The sequence below is a fragment of the Zootoca vivipara genome, chromosome 6, assembly GCF_965207765.1.
Source record: "Zootoca vivipara chromosome 6, rZooViv2.hap1.1, whole genome shotgun sequence".
NCBI lineage: Eukaryota > Metazoa > Chordata > Lepidosauria > Squamata > Lacertidae > Zootoca > Zootoca vivipara.
Window position 1 is genome coordinate 80,247,542 of NC_142589.1, and position 21,284 is coordinate 80,268,825.

Genomic DNA, 21,284 nt, shown 5'->3' on the forward strand with positions numbered 1-21,284 from the left:
CTCCTAAAAGAAGCTCAACAAGTTTGACCTAAACCCAAAAAACAGGGCTTCCCTTCCTTAAAAAAACTCAACAGCTTTGACCTGAACCCCCCAAAAGGGGATAGATCACCCCCAGTTTTAAACTCTGTAAGTAGATCAGAGTCTCTTGGGAGGTGGCCACCCCTGATTTACAGTATACAGATGCAGCAGGAGGGGCAGACTGGAACACCACTGCTTTTTATAAACATCACTGTGTCTGTCAAAGCTGCAGCCCCCCCTTTCTTATTCACTTCCTTTTAGCCTTGCAGAGCCACTGTAGTCAAATTGAATCCTCTGAGTCTGCACCCTCATTAAATCGCCAATAGAACTCTTAATGCTCCTGAATGCTCATTAACAACTCCCACTTAAGAACAATAGGGTGAAATGGTCAGCTATCGAATCTTGCCTGGGGATATATGCTCCATTGTCTTAACTGCTTAACTACTGGTAGCCACTTTGCTTTATTTATTTGATGTGTTTTTGTTACAGCTGTCTCTCTCCCCCCCCCCCCCGGGGGAGACTTAGATGCTCTTGCTAAAGCAAAGCCCTTTCCACTTCAGTTTTTGGAGGGGAAAAGTGCTGGTTATGGTCTGTAAAATACATTAATTTTTTGCTTCTAGGGGGGGCAGCTGCCCCCTCCTGCCCCCCCTACCTACGCCCATGTTCTGAATCTCAATTAAAGTGGAGTTCTTTGGCTATTGAGGAGTGGTCCGTTCTACAAATATAGCAGATGATCTTGTCAATGGTTCACATAAGCCTCATTTTGATAAACCTCAGGCTCATCCACACTTAACCTGTTGCCCAGTGCTTTCTCCACACAGGTCCGCGCTTTCCCAGTCTATGTCCAAGCACATTTTTATGCCCTGCTGCTTCCCCCAGGATGCAGCAAAGGAAAGTGTGGACGAGCCCTTAGTAGTATAAGGCAGGCGATAAAGAATAGCCCTGAGCATAAGTTTACTTTGAAGCCAGTTTTCCATCTTCCTACAGGCAGACGTGTTAGCTGACCTCAGGAAATAACAGAGGAACCCAGGATTTTGGTGTAGCAGCGACAGAAGAGTTTAGAATCAGCCCCGGGGAAAAAGGTAGCAACAAGTTCACAATCTTTCCTAGGTCTTATTACATGGGATTGGGGTGCTGATTTGCTTATTTTTGGTTTGCAGACATTTTTTAAATGACACTGCGGATGCAAATGGCAATCTGGATATCTGGTATACCTAACATGCAAGTGCTGTGTGTGTGTGTGTTTCTTAGAGATCTGACTTATAAAGTAATCCAGTCTTGCTATAAACCCATATTGTGGTGGGTGGGGGTGGAAGAAAGATGATTACACCATAGTTGTTATTTCAACTTATTTCTTGCCCAGGGCAGCAAGCACATCAATATTTTATTTTAAGCATTCGAAAAACAATTAGAAAAATTTTCTCGGCCACCGATTTCAGGGTTGCCAGGAGCAGTTAAGTCAGTATTGTTACCCAGTCTCCTGGCATCAGTCCCACTGCCAGCAGATAGGTCATCCACAGGGGCAGAGGAAGGGGTGTGTGGTCCGCCCTGAGTGTTTTCGCTGAGGGGGGGGTGACATTTGGCGTGCCGCCCGCCCGTGACTCCGAAGCCCACCCCAAGCCGTCAGGGGAAGGGGGGAGCTGTGCCGCTTTGCTGGCGACATTCCCCCCTTCCCCCTTCATTTTGACAGCTGGGGGAGGCTTGGGAGTCATGGGTGGGTTTTGGTGCAACAGGAGGACTTCTGCACTCTACTAATGCCCCCGGTCCTCAGTACTGTCTTGCCCTGCCTCACAACAGTGCCCCACTGCCAGGAGTCCTGTGGTAGCTCCCCTGCCTCCCAAGTGCTCCTCACCAGACTGGCTGCCATAGAAACAATTCTCACCAGCATTCCCCCTCTCCCCCACTCAGCTGGTGAATGTATTTCAAGGACTGGTTTGGTTTTCCAGACAAATGTACCCTCTGATGACCCCGCCACACAAGCACGGACAAACCTCAGGTGACAGCAAAGGTCAGTTTAGCTCGATTGGCCCCTCTCAGCCCAAATCCAGCTCTCAGTTGCACAGAGGAGCCTACATGTCACACACACACAAGTTTTTGCCTCAAACCAAGGAGAGCCTTCAGCTGGGCAATGCCCACCAGTTTATGCCTTCCCTGTCTCAGTAGAAGGGCTATTTGTGTCCTGGAGGGTCAGGAATTCAACAGGTTGGATGGCAAAAATTGCCCCTTATCTGTAAATTTGGACCAGTTTCACCCAGGTCTCCAACTTGCTCCAACCTGCATATATTGTTTGGGGAAGGGGAAGTTATTTCCATAGTCTACTTGTTCTCCCCAAACCCCTGAATTGTTAGAATGGGTGGCAGAGTGGAGAGGGCACCCTCGATGCTTCTAGCTAGGAGAAGCTCCTTTACTATTTCTTATTCCCCCCCCCCCACACACACACACCTGAATACTGTAGTTAGAATGGGGGACTGGTGAGAGAACACTTAGAACATCTAGATGGGAAAGGGTTTGCTGGTAATTTTCTTGCATTGCTTTGCTGGGTGATGGATTTATTATGACATTTTGTTGTGCTATCTTGAGTTTGGAGCCTGCAGGGGAAGTAATGAATATCAGAGCCTAGAGCAACATGCCATTGTTGTTGTTGTTCTTGTTGTTGTTGTTGTTGATGATGTTTTCTGTCTGGGCTAGAAGACACCAGGGATATGAGAATTCCCTCTGGTGAGTTTCTGAGCCACACCAGTCTCTCAGAATCCTGTGCTTAACTCCATGGCTGCCAACTCCACTTTCCACCTCCCTCTCCTAAGCCCCCATCACCCAAGGAGAGAATGCAAAGCACAGCAGGCAAGGAAAGAACAATCATTTGTGCTCTAACAGTGCTAGAGAAATGTTTGCATAAAGCTTGGTGACACATACTTTTTCTACAGTATCTAAATAAGCCACAACTTTAAAATTCAAAGGGGGGGAGGAGAGAATACCGAAGATAAGCCACTCCCTTAAAATTCCACAGGCACTCACACCTGTAAATGGCAAATGTAGAAGAAAATCCCACAGGTACCATTTCCCCGCACTCCTGGGCTGCTCTTGGGGGGAGGGAGCCGCGCCGCTTTGCCGGCGGCCTTACCCCCCCTCCCCCTTCTTTCCGGCGGTTTGGGGGAGGCTTGGGAGCTGCAGTTGGGACAGGTGCTGTTGTCCTGCACCCCCAACGACCCCTGTGGGCAGCTGTTTCAGCAGTGATATTGTAAAGTCATGAATATAAGCCACACTTTAACTATGCATGGTCACAATTTGGAGGGAAAGTGCAGCTTATATTCGGGCCAATGCGGTATATAATAAAATATATTTTGATTGCAAACAGAAAACAAAAACCTTTTCTGTACTAGTTGATGATGCCACTATATTATGAGAGCCATGTTGGGTGCTGAAGAACAGCAAGAGGTCGAATAAGTGGTATGAGCAAAGTTGAGCTTAGACATTTCCATCAAAGGAGGCCTGCCTGTGAATTATTTTCTTTGCTTTTCTCATGTGAATGCCACATAATAGGGACACCTGGCTTTATGCCCACATTCCATCATGCTTTATTTGAAAGTCCACAGCAACAGGGCAGGAGCCAGGGTTGGGGGTCCGCCATGTCGATTCTTGGGACCTGCCAGCATATAACAACCAATAAGTCCAGAAGCAAATGCTGCAATTTTTTCTTTTCTTTTCAGGCGTAAGGTCAAAGCTTAAACACACTTTGGAAGCAGATGGGAATTCAAGAGGCACCAGAGTTCTTTGGGCTCAGCAGAGGAGAGGATGAGAAGGGCCTCAATGGGGAAAGAAGGATGATAAACACAGAGAGGCATAGAACCCCAGGCCACAGGTAGGAACAAGGCCTAATTTGAGAGCAAAATCTTGACGACGCCCATTACAAAAGCCCTTGGGATGAGGGCCAGGAAAGGGAAGAAGACCGTTCCCCTCTCCCTGAGCAGCCAGAGAGACCAGCTTGTGCAAAAGCACAGTGGCAGGGGAGGAAAGACACGATTTGGTCTCCACTCAACGTGGGACAATGCAGAGCTTGTAGAAGGGCGGGATGGTGGCAAAGCCGCACTCCTGGGGGGCTGTGTCAATGTCCTTGGGGTCCAGAAGGGGCTTCAGGCGGAATCTCTGCAGGGTGGTGGTGAAAAAAAGGAAGAGCTCCATTCGGGCCAGCGCTTCGCCGAGACACACCCGTTTCCCTACAAGGCAAAAGGGAGAAGAATCATGGGTTTGGGGATTAGAGGTCAGGTTTAGGTCAAGTCCAACGTCCTTGGGGTGTGAATAGAACAGCTGAAATCCATGTGAATGGAGAGAGGGGAGTTTCCCTCTCTTATAGGACTAAAACCCTGTTTTTGTTGTTGTTGTTGTGGCAGATCTCTTTGTGTGAGTGTGTGTCTGTCATCCCGTGGAACTTAGGGACAAGAGATCCAGGATGGCAAAAGGAAGTATTTCTTCAGACTGTGTATGTAAAATGGGCTTATAGATTCATAGAATCGTAGAGCTGGAAGGGAACCGATTCTCTCCCCCACCCCACCCCTGAATTTGTCCCTTACTTTGACCGACCAAAGCCCTACCTACAACCAATACTTCCTTCCAGCAGATTTTGCCCACACTGTATATTTGTTATTAACATCTCCCCATTCCTTTGCATATTTATTTATTATGGCGTGTGTTAGGGAGTAGGGTGTGTGTAAACACTACAAATGACCAAGTAAAAGCCACAATGCAAAGAAGGTTTGTTTTCTGTAGGAGACCCAGGTTCACAACTTCATAAAGTGAAGGAGAAGGGAATAGGGGAGGTTCTCATTTGCAAAAAATAAGAAAAAAATGTGTTTAAGACAGGCTTCCTCAACCTCAGGCCCTCCAGATGTTTTTGACCTACAACTCCCATGATCCCTAGCTAGCAGAACCAGTGGTCAGGGATGATGGGAATTGTGGTCTCAAAGCATCTGGAGGGCCGAGGTTGAGGAAGCCTGGTTTAAGAGGAAGGGATCTACCTGAGGAGAATGGCACGAAAGCGTCGTTCTTCTTGAAGCGCCCGTTCTCATCCAGGAAGTTCTCGGGGTCGAAAGCAAATGGGTTTTTAAACTTCGTGGGGTCGTACAGGACAGTGTGGAGCATAGGGTAGATTTCTGTCCCCTAGGAAAAAGAGGAGAGAATATTGAGATCAGAATTGCAAAGATTCGGGGAAAGTCCAGAGAGAAGCTCTCCAGCCCATCCCTCAACTGGTGGATTACCGGCCACATTTGACCACCGGCCAACTCCTCCCTGTGACATCTACAGACTGCCCTGCCTGAATGTGAAGGCACCACGTGGGTAGCTGACCCACAGAAATCTCATGCAATCTGGTCAAACGGTCAGTTGATCTACAGGTCCCCGTCCCCCCACTCTACAGAAGCATCACTGTGGGCATCCATCTGGGGTCAGGGAGGCATTCCACCTCTGGCTGTAGTCCAGCTTAAGCCAAGAGGAGGTCCAGCCTTACCATTAGGCAGAGTGAGCCAGCTGCTTCAAGCGGCATATGCTGGAGGGTGAGGACTAGAGGCCAGGTGTTGGAGGCCAGGTGTGTCCCCATGCACCCTGTAAACTAGCCGCAGGAGGATACTGTCCCATCACCAGTGTTGGAAATAAGATCCAGCAACAGGCCTGTTCGCTTCTGTGCATGGAATGGGAGGGGAAGCGCCCTTTGAGCTTTCACCTTATGCAGCAAGTTGCCTTGGGCAAGCCCTGGCCGGGATGGAGAGACCTTTGGTGCAGATTGGTGCCCCATTTCCTACATTAATTGCTGAAGTTTTTAAGAAAGGAGATCTGCAGTGTGCTGGTGCTGGTGGTAGCCCTGCAGAGACCCCTGCATGGAACCTGACAGTGGGACAGCCTCGTCTCTACTGGGTGGACACACATCCCCAGCGCTGGAGGGACTCATCCTGGTCCACCAGTGGCTCTCCTCATTCAACTTCCTCTAAAGCAGGGGTGTCCAACTTCCAAGAAACTGTGATCTACTCCCACTATAAAAACCCTGGCAGTGATCTACCCATTGGATTGACCAAAGTTGTTGAGCTTTTTGGGGGGAGTCAGACCCATAGTTGTTGAGCTTCTTTTGGGGAGGAACACTCACATTTGTTGAGGCTTCACCAAAGTTGTTGAGCTCTTCCCCCCCCCCCCCATTTTATTTTATTTTAATTTTGGGACGATCCATCAGGATCACGCAATTGACCGCAATTCACAAGAAACGCCCCGCAAATGACCGGTAGATCACAATTGACCTGTTGGACCACCCTGCTCTAAAGGATGGGGGAGCTGTTTGTTTCAGTGTCTCTCACTTCCGCATTCTCCCAGCCATATGTCATAGAATATGTAAACACAATTTGCAAGGCCATTTCAGTTCTATGAAATATCATAGAATTGTAGAGTTAGGAGGGACCCCGAGATCCAAACCCCTTCATTGCAGGAATCTCAACTAAAGTGTCCATGACAGATGGTCATCCAACCTCTTAAGTTCAATTCTCCATATTTCCACATCAGTTTGTGAATCTTTTTGTTCGTTTTAATAGTGTTGTCATGAAAATTCACCAGCATTTTTAGTGCAAATTCCTCCCAATGTGCACATTTCTGCCTGCAATTTTGCCGTATATGCACCTGCCAAAGTGGCAACAAGACACGTCTCTCCCTTATCAGGGTCTTTATAGCCACAGCAGGTACTGTAACCTTCCAACAGTCTGACTTGGCCCCCAAAGGGCTCAATCCTCCATTGTTTCCATAGACAAACAGATGTCAAGAACACAATTTGCAAGGCCATTTCACTTGATTTAATGCACTTTTCTATGCTACTTTCACTAATATGTGCATGTTATGCACATTTCACCCTAGTAAATGTACAAGTAATGTGGCTGGGTAACTGGGCTTCAAAATTCAGAAACGTGCAAATTTCAAAGGATGGATGGCTGTTGTGTTTCAATTCAGGTATTGTTGCAGGAAATGCAAATTTGGTAGGATTGCCTTTCAAGGCAAATGGGATCAAATTTATCCCCTACATCCTGTTCAGGGTGAGACTTTATCAGCTGGGCCCTGGCCATCCTTTGAGGATTGGCTGTTGTGGTTGTTGTTGTTTTAAGTACTATGGCTAATGTCAGCTTTTGCCAACCTGGTGCCCTCTAGATGTTTTGAAATGCAACTCTGATCAATCCCAGCCAGCATGGCCATGCGAGAAATCTAGAGGGCACCCGGTTGGTGAAGGCTGCTTAATGGAATGACAAATCTTTACCACTCTCCTGGAGGGTATCCAGTCCTTTTCCTTTGCCAAATACCCACCAATAACAGAAGTCAACATCACCTCATCCCGCCTCCAACAGGTTGATTCTGTGTCAGATGAAGACTCAACTATTGCAGTTGTGGGCAGATGTTGGTGGCAAGGCACAAACGTGAATACTGCTAATCTCTAATAATAATAATAATAATAATAATAATAATAATAATTTTAAAAAATTTTTTTATTTGTACCCTGCCCATCTGGCTGGTTTTCCCCAGCCACTCTGGGCGGCTTTCAACGAAGATTAAAATACATTAAAATGTCACACATTAAAAACTTCCCTAAACAGGGCTGCCTTCAGATGTTTTATAAATGTCAGGTAGTTGTTTATCTCTGACATCTGATGGAAGGGCATTCCACAGGGCAGGTGCCACTACCGAGAAGGCCTTCTGCCTGGTTCCCTGCAACTTGGCTTCTTGCAGTGAGGGAACCACCAGAAGGCCCTCGGAGCTGGACCTCAGTGTCCGGGCAGAACAATGGGGGTGGAGATGCTCCTTCAGGTATACTGGGCCTTTGAGGCCATTTAGGGCTTTAAAGGTCAGCACCAACACTTTGAACTGTGCTCGGGAACGTACTGGGAGCCAGTGTAGGTCTTTCAGGACCGGTGTTATGTGGTCTCGGCAGCCACTCCCAGTTACCAGTCTAGCTGCCGCATTCTGGATTAGTTGTAGTTCCTGAGTCACCTTCAAAGGTAGCCCCACATAGAGCGCATTGCAGTAGTCCAAGCGGGAGATAACTAGAGCATGCACCACTCTGGTGAGACAGTCCGCGCGTGGTCCACACAACCCATTTTGTTGTGTCCCACACACTTTTTATTTCCTCTGCCCCACAACTGATACCTTAGGGATGATGTAGCCTCTGAATTCAGTGTCGCGGATCACGGAGTGGGCCACGTTCATAGGGATGAGGTCACTGACCCTCTGTACTTCGTGGATGACAGCATCCATGTAAGGCATTTGGCTCCGGTCTTCAATGTTTGGGGCACGGTTCTGGCCAATCACTTGGTCAATCTCCTGGTGGATTTTTTCTGTCCAATGCATTTAAATCAAAGAAGAATTAGAGAATCAGAGTTGGAAGGGACCACGAGGGTGATCCAGCCCAACCCCCTGCAATGCAGAAAACTTTGGCCCAACATGGGGCTCGAACCCATGACCCTGAGTCTCGTAGTCCACTGCCTGAGCTATCCGTTCACTTAAGACTTCTAGCACCAAAATGCAGTTCAGTTTTCAGCTTGAACCTAGCCAAATGTTTCTTTATTTCTCCAGACTTAAGGCAGCTTAGGCAAATTAAAACAAGAAAGATATTTTTTTTTACAAAAAGCTAAAAGCATATGAGAAGGCAATCGTTTAATAAATAATTAGGTAAAGGTAAAGGTAAGGGGACCCCTGACCATTAGGTCCAGTCGTGACCGACTCTGGGGTTGCGGTGCTCATCTCGCATTATCGGCTGAGGGAGCCGGCGTACAGCTTCCAGGTGAAGTGGCCAGCATGACAAAGCCGCTTCTGGCAAACCAGAGCAACGCACAGAAATGCCGTTTATTTTCCCGCCGGAGTGGTACCTATTTATCTACTTGCACTTTGACATGCTTTCGCACTGCTAGGTTGGCAGGAGCTGGGACCGAACAACGGGAGCTCACCCCGTCGCGGGGATTTGAACCTCCGACCTTCCGATCGGCAAGCCCTAGGCTCAGTGGTTTAAAAAACAATTCTTTTAAAAAAAAAACCAAGTCTATTAAAATACAGAGAATAAAAACAGCACATATAAAAAGCCCTGCTGGGGCAGGCCAAAGGGGGACCCATGCAGTCTAGCAACCTGGTCTCCCTGTCACCAACTAGACACCCCTGGAAAGCAAACAAGCATGACTCTCTTGACTTGCAATTCCCAGCAACTGGGGCCCAGAAGCATATCTGCCTCCAACAGTGAAAGTACAGCATCACCATCATGATTAAGAGCCATGGTTTGTCTTACCCTCCATGAATTGGTCTAGTCCTCTTTTAAATCTGTCCCAGTGGCCATCACAACATCTTGTGTTGTTGAGTTCCGTAGTTCCTCACTATGTATCTCCCAACATTCAGCTTCACTGGATGGCTCTGTTGGATTAGAACTGTTCCTACCCACTTTCTCCACACCAAGCCTAACTTTACACACCTCTGTCGTATCTCCCCCTTTCTCACCCCCCCCCAACAGGCTAGGCTGGGCTTTAATCAGCATGGCTGCAATGTGCTGGTTCCCTTCCTTACCTTGCACTTTGGGGTATTTCATCAGAAACAGAAACCCATATCTCAGGGTGGAGCTGACGGTCTCCGTCCCAGCAAAGAACAAATTGAGTGTGGTGAGTTCTAGGTTCTTGGTGTTGAATTCGCTGGACGGGTTGTCTTTCTCCTGAAAACAAACAGGAAGCCAGTGTCACTAGGATTCCCCCATGTAGGTGGGAAGTAGGGGGAGCTGGTTTTAGGTTTGCTGCCTCTGTTATAGTCCTTTTATGGAAGAAGGACGTCACTTGTCTGTTGGGGGTGAAGAGAAACTAGGCAGACTGGCCACATGTCACCCCATCAGATCATTAATGATAATGATGATAAATTTCTTATGCCCCACGCATCGAACTGGGTTGCCCCAGCCGCTCTGGGTGGCTTCCAACAAAAATACAGGAAAAACAACAACAACCATTAAAAGCTTCTCAAACTAAGGCTGCCTCCAGATGTCTGTGAAAAATTATATAGCTGTTGAACTCTGACGTTTTCCAGGAGGGCCTTCCATGGGGTGGGTGTGACTACCAAAAAGGTCTTCTGTCTGGTTCCCTGTAGTTTCACTTGTGAGTCGAGAACCTGCCACCCACTTGGGGAAATAAAGACACACGGACACAATGTATTATAGTTAATGGGTGGGAAAGGCCACAACTATATTGGTTACAGCATGTGAGTGGTATTGGCTTAGGCATTGGATTGGACAGACTAGATGACTCCCCCCGCTCGGCGTGGAGTCATCAAAGGTTAGCAACCAGAAGGTGGAGCCTGTTGATGCAAATACAACTGGAAGCTCCCCCTGATGCCACCGGGGGTTGTGCCATGGCCCTAGCCACCAGCAGGGCATCGGACGGAATCCACAACGGCCGGATTCCTTTAACAGAATACCCTAAAGATGGAGGGGTAGGCGATGGCCCGAACCTTGGCCCCTCCAACACATCATGGATATACCAATGCCTAACCGCCAACAAAGTTGTGACGATTTTCTACAAGGTAGACGAAAAACCAAGAGGCATAAGCCAATTTTGCCAAATGGACAAAAAACTCCTACCAGACCCCTTGGGCAACCAAGGCGACCAACCGAAGTCCGTAGTAATGTCAAAACCTAGCCTGACCTAAAGGGAGGGTGGGCGGGAGATCCGAAGAAAAAACCTGACGCAAAATGGAGGCTGAGGTCTGCCGTGGCTGCAATAAGTGCAGCTAAACCCCGCCCCTGTGCCAGTCCTATTGGCTGGCTCCTGGAGGTGCGGCAGCGAGGGCAAGTAGGCGAGGGGCCAAAACGCCCCCTTGTCTACGCGGGAGCGGCTTCCACTCACAAGCCCTCCCCTCTGTGAAGAGGAGAGACTTTCTCACAGTGAGGGGACTGCCAGAAGGCTTTCCAATGTACATTGGAGAGACAAAGCAACTAAAAAAATGTATGAGGTTTAGTTGAACCAACTTATGGTCCCTCTAGAGCAGGCATCCCCAAATGTCAGCCCTCCAGATGTTTTGGACTACAATTTCCACCTTCCCCGACCACTGGTCCTGTTAGCTAGGGATCATGGGAGTTGTAGGCCAAAACATCTGGAGGGCCGCAGTTTGGGGATGCCTGCTCTAGAGATCCTTTTTACTGTGCATTCACAATGTACACAATTCAGCTTTCAATACTCTTTGCACCTGCAAAGGTTTTGGGGTGGTCACACTGCTTCATTTCAAAGGAGTGTGTATCCTGCAACTTCTTACCAAAATTAATATTTTATTTTTGTGTACCGCTTTTGTAGCACTCCAGCCCCTCCGGACAGCAATAGCATGGTAGCATTGGAGAAGCATTACATAACAATTAGGGAACCAAAATAGACCCACCATTAATGCACTGTGTCAAGAACACATTGCAGAATTTACCCAGTGATAAGGCACAAGCCTGGAGGGGTCTCTCAGTTGGTGAGCAGCATTCACTGAACGTTGCATGATAATTTTACATGCTTGCCTAGCACATTCTAGGTTCACCAGGGACTGAAATGGTAGCACACCTGATCATGAAGTATTTGCAAAGTGTATTATTAGCAAGGTAGGGAACTAGGTGGCACTGTGGGCTAAACCACTGAGCCTAGGGCTTGCTGATCAGAAGGTCGGCGGTTTGAATCCCTGTGACGGGGTGAGCTTCTATTGCTTGGTCCCAGCTCCTGCCAACCTAGCAGTTCGAAAGCACGGTCAGGGGTCCCTTTACCTTTATTATTAGCAAGGTATGTTAGCAAGCAGCAGAATATGCAGAGCCCCTGTGGCAGTCTAGAGATCACATCTCTCTGTAAGTGATGTGCGACTTAGTGATCCTTGTGTGAACCTACAGCTCCCTGTGGAAATCCCACCTCATTTCATACGCCAACAGGGTACCTTTTCCATCTGGATGAGGAAGCAGTCAATGAAGTCACGAGGGGCATTAAGGTCAAGGGTCTCCTTGTTCTTCTCCACTCTCTTGGCAATGTAGGCTCTCATGTCTTCCAGAATGTCATAGATCTTGGTGTGTGGCCCTGGAAAGTACTTCAGAATGCTGGCATATATGTCATAGAACTGCAGGAAGAAAGAACAGGCAGCGGCAGCTGACCAGGAATGCCTCCTGAGGGTCAGGAGAGATTCCTTGGAAGCCAAGGAGGCCACACTAGATGGTAAGTGGCTGTTATAAAATATGGCTGGCTTTCAGGCCCTTGTCCAGCCTGGTGCCCTTCTGCTCTCCGCATGAGATTAGACTCCAAATCCCATCAGGCACAGAGCACAGCCAGCAAGGCCAATGCTCAGGGATGATTAAGTTGATGGGAGCTCCATTCCAACAATATCAGAAAGGTGTGTGATTGGGAAATGGATTTCTGCTCTGTCTGCTTTGCGACCAGGTACCTGAGACCAGGCGGTGCTCATCTCCCGGAAGCTGTCATTCATCATCTGCATCAGGGACTGGAAATCCTTGTCTTCGTAGTCAAAGCGGTTGCCAAAGACAATGGAGCAGATAACGTTGGAGACGGCACGGCTGAGGGAGAGGGTCGGGTCGAAAGGCTTCTCTGCAATGCCAGGGCAGAGGAAAAGAAGGAAGACTCATTGTGCTGAAGGGGCCAGGATATCTTGGGAAGTGTGAGGAACTGTGGAACACCTGCAAAGTCCTCTCCCAAACTATTCTCATCTGCAGTACCTACCCAGAACTTAAGATATCTATTTCCAGGCTACTAGAATGAAGACCTTCACTGGCTATGGAGCAGCCTCCCGAGAGAGCTCGCTCAGTGCTATCATTATGGTCTCACTTTTGTTGCATCTGGTGAATGCCTTTTTTTACTCACCCAGGCCTTTTAAACAATTTGTGCTTTGGCTCTGGGCTTTCCATCCATGTTTCATTACATATTTGCCACAGCGAACTATTCCGAACACTACTTTTATTGTTTAATAGTATTATGCATGTTGCAATTTATTACTTTAATTAAGAATATTAGAAGAACCTGCTGGATCAGGTCCATCTAGGCCAGGCATCCCCAAACTCGGCCCTCCAGATGTTTTGGGACTACTACTCCCACCATCCCTAGCTAACAGGACCAGTGGTCAGGGATGATGGGAATTGTAGTTCCAAAACATCTGGAGGTCCGAGTTTGGAGATGCCTGATCTAGGCCATTACGCCGCTCTCATAGTGGCCAACCAGAGTTGGTGGCCACCTGTTTCCAGAGAAGGTGGAGGGCACCTCTGCAGAGGAAGTCAAACTACTATGTTAGCAGCACTGAAGTGACCTCCATGGGGTGCAAGCCTGGGCAGTATGTACAGTGGTACCTCTACTTACGAATAACTCTACTTACGAATGTTTCTACTTACAAACAGAGCTCCGTCCGCCATCTTGAATGCGGTTTAGATAGGATTTTTTCTACTTACGAATTTTTATATAGGGTTGCTTTGACTTACGAATTTTTTCTCCCAATGCATTCCTATGGGATTCGACTTACAATTTTGTTCGACTTATGAATGTGCGTTCGGAACGCATTAAATTTGTAAGTAGAGGTACCACTGTATAGAGGTCGTGGGCTGCGCAGGTGACAATACCCTCTTCTTAGCCATACTGGTGTGGTCCAAAGGAAACAGAGCAATATGTTTGGCACCAGCTTGGCTACAGGAGTTGCTGGAAGGAAGCGTACAAGGCGCCATTGAATCGTCTTAGGGACTCTGCTCTGGGTTTGTGCAAGGTTCACTCCTTGGCCTTTTCTTCTCCCAAAGATCTCCCGCAAGGCAGCAAAAGTTTAGGCTCAGTTTTCCTTCTCCCAGATGGGCTCCCATCTGCCCCTCACTTCCCTCTACAGCAATTATCTAAGAGTTGAGCAATTATCTAACATTTGGGAAGCATCTGAAGGCAGCCCTGTATAGGGAAACTTTTTAAGATTTATGGTTTTACAGTGTTTTTATATATGCTGGAAGCCACCCAGAGTGGCTGGGGCAACCTAGTCAGATGGGCAGAGTACTAATAATAATAATAATAATAATAATAATAATAATAATAATAATACCACCATTTTTGTGATCGCCCAAGAGAACCTCTGTTACTGGGCGGCCAAATTAAAACCATCTCATCCATGCCTAAGAGCTTTCTACTGGTTAGATGGCACAGGGCTCCCTCTGCGGAGCATTTTTTTCTCAGGCTATGTAAACAGCTTAAAGATTTCTATTGAAATATGAAGTGGTATATAAGTTAAATAAATAATTAGTTTTGAAAGGTGGAAATTCCTCGTCCTGTACAGCACTGTTTCTCTCTCTCCGCCCTTTATCTCTACTTACCCCTATTTTGGGGGCAAAGTACAGTATGTGCTCTTTCCTCCCTGCCTGTTATCCTTCTTGAGCCCAGAAATTGCCATTGCCTTTGGGACAAAAAGCCTTCCTGCCCCAGCCTGTCTGGGCTTTGGAACTCATGCTTCTGCCCAGCCTGGTGGGGCTGACCTCCTCCTCCCTCCCCTTCTCTTGACCTACTCACCTTTGGTCTTATGTAATTCCTCCAGCAGGAACTGGGCTTCCTCTTGGATCCGATCCTCAATTGTTCTTTTCCCCATGCCAAAATTCCTCAAGATGGTGAGGGAGAAGCGGCGCAGCTGCTTCCAGCGCTCTCCCTCAGAAAACACCACCCCTGCAGGCATGGGGAGGAGAAAGGGGAGAGGGATTGAATAGCAGCCAGGAAACAGCAGACACAAGACTCCTGCCTTGCAAGTTGGACCACCCTGGGTTCCTTCTCCTCACCATAACCATCAAAGGTCCTTTGCAGTGTGGGGTTGGTTTTCCTTCCGCTAAATTCTTCTGCCTTGTCAATCAGGGCCTCCTTCACAGCATCATGCCCACAGAGGACCACAACCGGGCGATTTCCAAAGTAGACGGTGAACACTGGGCCATATTTGTCGCGCAGCTGCACAGGAGAAAGGACAAAGGCTACTTTTTGTGCATGCAGACGAAAGCTTATACCAGAACATACTTAGTTGATCTATAAGGTACTACTAGACAATTTTTTAAAAAATTTTTTATCTTGACAACTTATTATGGGATTAAAATTGGCCACAACTTTATTAACCCTTTCAGATGTAGGAAAACCTTGGCTCAGGCATTGGGCATATATCCCTCCCAGCCCCCTGGCCAGGGGGCTGAGGCACATCAGGGTTAATCGGATCCAGGGAGGGGGCACAGCCAGCCAGCCAGCCCCCTTTTCCGCACAATGCAAGGGAGTTCACTGATAACCTTTCAGTGTATGCCCAGTGACTCCCTTTAAAAAACAACAACCCTTTAACGGGGAACCCTGGAATTGCCGCCACGGGGAGCTGGAGTCACCACTTCACGTCCCCCCCACCCCATTTAGGGAAGATAGACTAAAGGATTCTGCCCAAGGCATAGAACCGCCAAAGTTGTGACAATTGCTACGGGGAAGGTGAAACCTGCCAATGCAGGGAAAATTCCTTCCTGGTCCTTTAACAGCAACCATCATAAGATCACAGCAACGCCCGCTTACCTGGAAGGAAAATGGTTAACCTGCAATCAAGCATTAGACAAATGGATGGGTGAAGCTCCGGGAGTTGCACACTTACTATTGGCTCTGCCCCCCTTAAATTCACCTCAAGCCCCACCTCCACCAAAGCAGCTGATTGGATTATTTGAACCGGGGTTTGGCAGGAACCCCCAACGACTGTGACGTCAGGGAGGCAGACCAGTACAACCAGCTGGCAAGTCTTATGTGGCTCGGGGGTGCTGTGCGCAGAGGCAGAGCTAACTGCTCCGGCACCTGGAGCAGAGCACATGCTGTGCACCTGGGGGCGGAGCGAGCCACCCATGGTGGTGGGACAAGCATCCCACGGGGCGCCCCTGCGGCAAATGGCAAATGTTCCAGGAGGCAGGGCAGCCATGACATCCCTCAGGAATGACACGCGGGGCGGACAACACCCACCTCACCCCCGTTCCTCTGCCAGTGGCTGTGTGTGGTCCCACAAAGGGCACCCACAATTGGAGGAGTGAGCATTCCTTTGGAAGAACTTTCTGAGGGTCAGAGCTGTTTGGCAGTGGAACAGACTCCCTTGGAAGGTGCTGATCTCTCCTACACTGGAGGTTTTCCAACAGGTGTTTGATGCCCATCTGCCAGGGGTTCTTGGGCTGCGATTTCTGCACTAGATGACCCCTGGGGGTTCCTTCCAACTCCCTTTCTATAATTCTATGAGACCTGGCTCAGAGTCCCACTTCAGGGTTTCATCAGCTGGAGGAGCATACTCTCTCATATAGAGCCAAACTCCATATTAGGTGGGAGAATGAATCATCCAACACTTTTATTTTTCTTTAAAACAACAGGCGCTGGCAGGGAGGGCAAATTTGATTAAAGCAGTGGCTGGCATTCCCAGGCACTTAATCCTTTTTTCATGGTCCATTTTGCTGCTCAAAATCCTCCCCGCCGCCTGATCCATTTCTCTTTGCAGGGGAAAATAAACCACAAGACCTCCAACGAGCTGCCATGAGGATCCTGCTGTTGAACAAAAACGTAAGAGTAAAAATATTTAAATAAATGAAGACGTTTATGAAATATGATGCCAGCAACGCCTGAACAAAAAGCCTCACTATGTTGACACACCAGTATTTCATCACCAAGGGGAAAAAGCTGAGCATCGAAAGGGGGCAGGTGTTGCTTAACAATTTCCACTGTAATACACAGTTCTTTCTCAAAGGCAGAGCAAATGGTTAAAGCCAAGCTCAACCTGTCTCCTAACCAGTCTCCCTACCTATCTCCAGCCCTCTCCAACCTCAGTTCCAACCCACCTCAACCAACGCTCTCAACCCTCCTGTCTCTCTTCAAATCCTCTCCTTTTAAACGCTCCCTCCTGGAACCATAGCCAATCAGAGGCTGCCGTTCATTGACCATTTGCTGGCAGGGAAAGAAAGAAAAAGAAAGAAACACTTGTAGATCCAACCAGTCCAGCAAAACCAACTTTTTCGTCACACGTGGTTTCGAGTCCCATGTTGGGCAAAAGATCCGTACATTGCCAGGGGTTGGACTGGATGACCCTGGGGGGTCCCTTCCAACTTTACAATTCTATGGTTCTATCCAAATTTAGAGTCTCCAAAATGCTGCCTACCAGAATGCAAAACAGGTTGGAAAGTTTGAAAAGAAGGGGAGGGTTGTGAAAGATAACATGTAGGATTGCTGTTAAGTTGTTGTTGTTTTAAAAAAATGCTTTCGAAGTTAGCAAGAATCATGCTTAGCATGGTGTGCTGAAAGTGCATCTCAACTTTTGGTCCTCACAACAACCTTGCAAAGCTAGGCAAGTGGATTTACTACTGTTACTTCTACTCGCAGTAATGCTCTTTTTGCACCTCCACTTGCCCCAGGAAAACCTGCTCTTTAACACTGAATTGGAACAAACAGCAATTTGTGTTTTTTTTTGTTTTTTTTAAGAATTGCAGTTTGATTGATTCCGTAGTAAAGAGCTGGTTTTCATGGGGAAAGCACCAGGGCAAAATAGGGAAAGTGTTCAAACAGGGAGCTTTCAAAAACAGACCTGTGCCAAGAAAAGGCAGTGCAAAGGTAAGAGTGGATAAGGGGTTTTTTTGTGTTATTAAACTAAGTTGGCATCAGGCAAACATCAGGCAAATGGGTGAACATATGGATCGAAAGAAAACAGAAGCAAAAGATTACCAAGTGTGTCAACTCCCCTTTTAATAAAAATTAATACAGTCTCTGTAATAATAATAATAATAATAATAATAATAATAATAATAATAAACATAGCATTGAGTTTATCGTGCCATTTTACATCATTTTAAAACATTAAGGTGTCAGTGTAGGTTGTCCATAAACATGTTTGCAAAAATTGGTGGGAGAAATTTGCTGTCTACTTCCCTTGTGTATGAAAAGAAAGGGGACCAGGTTTCATCAAAGTTGTTGCTCATTATAAAAGACCTTTTGGATGGACAGGGCAACCGTCATCTAATCTACCCAACTGGAGGCAGGCAGAAGGATACAAGGAGAGAGATGGAGGAAGGTGTTTTGGCAAGAGGCAAAGAGACAAGAATATCCAGAAAGCCACAAAGAAGACACAGAGACACTTAGTTGGGGAAGCACTGTAGTCTGAGCATATTCCTGTGCAAGAGAAAGGGTGGAAATGGAAGAGGAGAAAGATGGAGGCAAACTGATGCCTCGGTGCATTTTAATTAATTGAATTCCCTTTTGACTCCTGGGCGCTGCTCTTGCTGCTCTGTTCCTAGAAGGGCTAGGGGAGAAATCTGGTTCTGCTTCCATTGGAAGGCTAATCTACCAACCTTTCACTTTCCAAAACCATGCACAAACTGAAGCACATGGATCCCAGTTTTGCAATGCAGATCTCCAGCCAAAGAATGACAAATGAAGATACCACAGGAAAGGGTGCATGCAAATTAAAACATTCAGGGAAATCACTTGAAAAAATGTGCACATTAGTCAAAACAGTATGCGGGGGGGGGGGGTTGTGTTCATAAGGAGACATCAAGAAAGAAGATTCCACCTAACCATTAGGAAGAACTTCCTGACAGTAAGAGCTGTTCCGCAGTGGAATTTGCTACCAGGGAGTGTGGTGGAGTCTCCTGCTTTGGAGGTCTTTAAGCAGAGGCTTGACAGGCATATGTCAAGAATGCTTTGATGGTGTTTCCTGCTTGGCAGGGGGTTGGACTGGATGGCCCTTGTGGTCTCTTCCAACTCTATGATTCTATGATTTGCACTATAAAATGCTGGTAGATTTCCATGAAGATTTCTTTTTAAAAAAAAAAATAGTTTGCACATTTCTCCAGAAATATTGAGAACTGAATTTAAGATTGGAAAACTGAGAAACAGAAAACCAAAACCGAACTGTGCCTTCTGTCCCTGGTTCCCAGAGTCAGTAAACTCACCCTGAGGAGGGATTTCAAGGTTTCTGATGACTTGAGCTGCAGGAAATTTCCAATCACAGGTAGCGGCATGGGTCCCGGGGGCAGCTTCCCATGGCTCGATATGCTCCTCATTGCTGCCGAAATGAGGAGCCAGGTCAAGCAGATGACAAGGAGGAGAGTTACAATGCCGGCCAGGTCCATGATGGGGGTCACTACCAGTCTGTTGCAGTGCCGACAACTGTCCCATTTTGACAGGGTTCTAGATACTGAATCAAGGCTGGATTTGGCCCCACCTTCTGCATTATGTAACTGTACTAGGCCAACCTGTTGAGAGCTTTAATCCCAATAAACTTATGCCAAACGTTAATCATCTATTTCCTGGTTATCAGGATTGTGAATATTTGTTCCAGGAGCACGAGAGTTTGTGTGCACATTCTTCGTGACATGTGAGTAAACGATTCCCATGCCAATCGCCTTTTAACTTTTTTATCTAGTGTTTTCTACGCAAATGTCTAGGCAAAAGTCATGTTGTCCGCCTTTTGGACTCCTGATAATTGCTTATTGCTTCCACGGTTGTTAAGGTGCTACTGGAAGGAATTTTTTTATTTTGTTTCGAGTATGGCAGACCAACACGGCTACCTACCTGTAACTATTAAATTTTATTTTTTGAAGATGATTGCAAGACTAAAAGCCTCCTTTAAGTGGAGGGGCTGGAAGGAACAAGGAGTGAAGAGAGGCCTGGCCAGAGTAGCAGAGGAAGGTTGCTCATAGTTAACATATTCTATGTTACAGCTAAATTAAAATTTGTTTTCAGCTTGCCAGTGAGAGCCAGTGTGGTGTAGTGGTTAAGAGCGGTAGACTCGTAATCTGGTGAACCGGGTTCACTTCCCCGCTCCTCCACATCCAGCTGCTGGGTGGCCTTGAGCTAGTCACACTTCTCTGAAGTCTCTCAACCCCACTCACCTCACAGAGTGTTTGTTGTGGAGGAGGAAGGGAAATGAGAATGTTAGCCGCTTTGAGACTCCTTTGGGTAGTGATAAAGTGAAACAGACTTGGTACACTCTGACCTGTGAATCTTTGCTGACGAAGAATTGTCGAAACAGGGCCTTGTCCTGATTTTTTACTGGAATTTATTTTTATTTGCCTACTATACTGGGATTGATTAGTATTTGAACTCTTCATCACACAAATAAAACCTTGTGAAGATATATTTGAAATCCATTTTTCTTCTGGCCCGAGTTCTTGCAATTTACTGTTTATTTCCAGCTAACTAAAGCACATCATACAACAGCTGGGATTTAATGGTCACCTATCAATGGCCAAATGCAAGCCAGAACCAAATGCAAACTGGTCAAATGACCAGTCTGCAATGCCAGACTCCCAGGGTGACACACAATAAAAGGCAATGTTTAAGAAGCTCAATGCAAGCATTCAATCGTGGGGACACTTATTTTGGAGGAACTCCAGTTGAACTCAATATGATTTGGGTGGGTCACTTAACTTGTTAAATCAGGGGTCAGCAAGGTTTACCTCGCCTGGGCCGGTTAACTCCAGTGGAGAGCCCTCAGTTGGCCAGATCGCCCCCACGCCTGCGATTTCTGGTGTCGGCGTCTGTGCAGACACGATTTCCGGCACTGTGGAAGTTAGTCCGCACACCGTGCTGCGCCGGTTTAGCGCAGCACACGGGGACTTGCCGAGCAGGCGGCTCAGTTCGGGGGTGGGGCTCATGGGCCAGTTAAATGACCCCAGTGGGCTGCTTGTGGCCCATGGGCCTTAGGTTGCCAACCCCTGTGTTAAATGGAGACAGGTAGGTTCTGGTTTCACTACATCAGTAGCACATGAGACTCTAGATCTCAGGGTTGTAAGTTCAAGCCCCATGTTGGGCAAAAGATTCCTGCATTGCAGGGGGTTGGCCTAGATGACCCTTAAGAGTCCCTACAATTCTATGATTCTATGTGCATAGGCCTGGGCTGCAAAACTGCATTTGAAGGGGCGGGGGGGGGGGGAATGACTAATGTAGCAATTGGCAAGAAAGTCAAGTGAATCCCACAGAAGTAAAACAATTCTGGAACTAGCAATAAGATTTATTTATAAAAATATTTACTGGTGTATACCACTATGCCATAAAAATCTTCAAAGCAGATTACAGCAACAAAACATAAAAAAATACAATAAAAACCATAAAAAGATGTTCTCCCCAGAAGACACATACAGAATAATACTAGAATTATAGTTGATCTTTTGGAATATTTAGATTTGAGAATTGACAAACCGGCTGTCTTAATGGCAGTTGATGCAGAAAAAGCCTTTGATAGGGTTTCTTGGAAATTTATGAGAGGGTTACTCC

The 21,284-nt window shown here is 47.1% G+C and overlaps 1 protein-coding gene across 1 annotated transcript; it reads right to left on the reverse strand.

Moving 5' to 3' along the window:
- Positions 1–1,352: 1,352 nt before the first annotated feature.
- LOC118086689 (cytochrome P450 2G1-like) lies at positions 1,353–21,081 on the reverse strand. The gene is made up of 9 exons (XM_035118614.3): positions 18,959–21,081; positions 14,810–14,972; positions 14,550–14,699; positions 12,451–12,611; positions 11,953–12,129; positions 9,580–9,721; positions 8,179–8,366; positions 5,031–5,172; positions 1,353–4,232 (listed from the first exon to the last, which is right to left on the reverse strand). The coding sequence occupies exons 1-9, from the start codon at positions 19,136–19,138 to the stop codon at positions 4,051–4,053; spliced, it is 1,485 nt and encodes a 494-aa protein (XP_034974505.1). The 5' UTR covers positions 19,139–21,081; the 3' UTR covers positions 1,353–4,050.
- Positions 21,082–21,284: the final 203 nt, after the last annotated feature.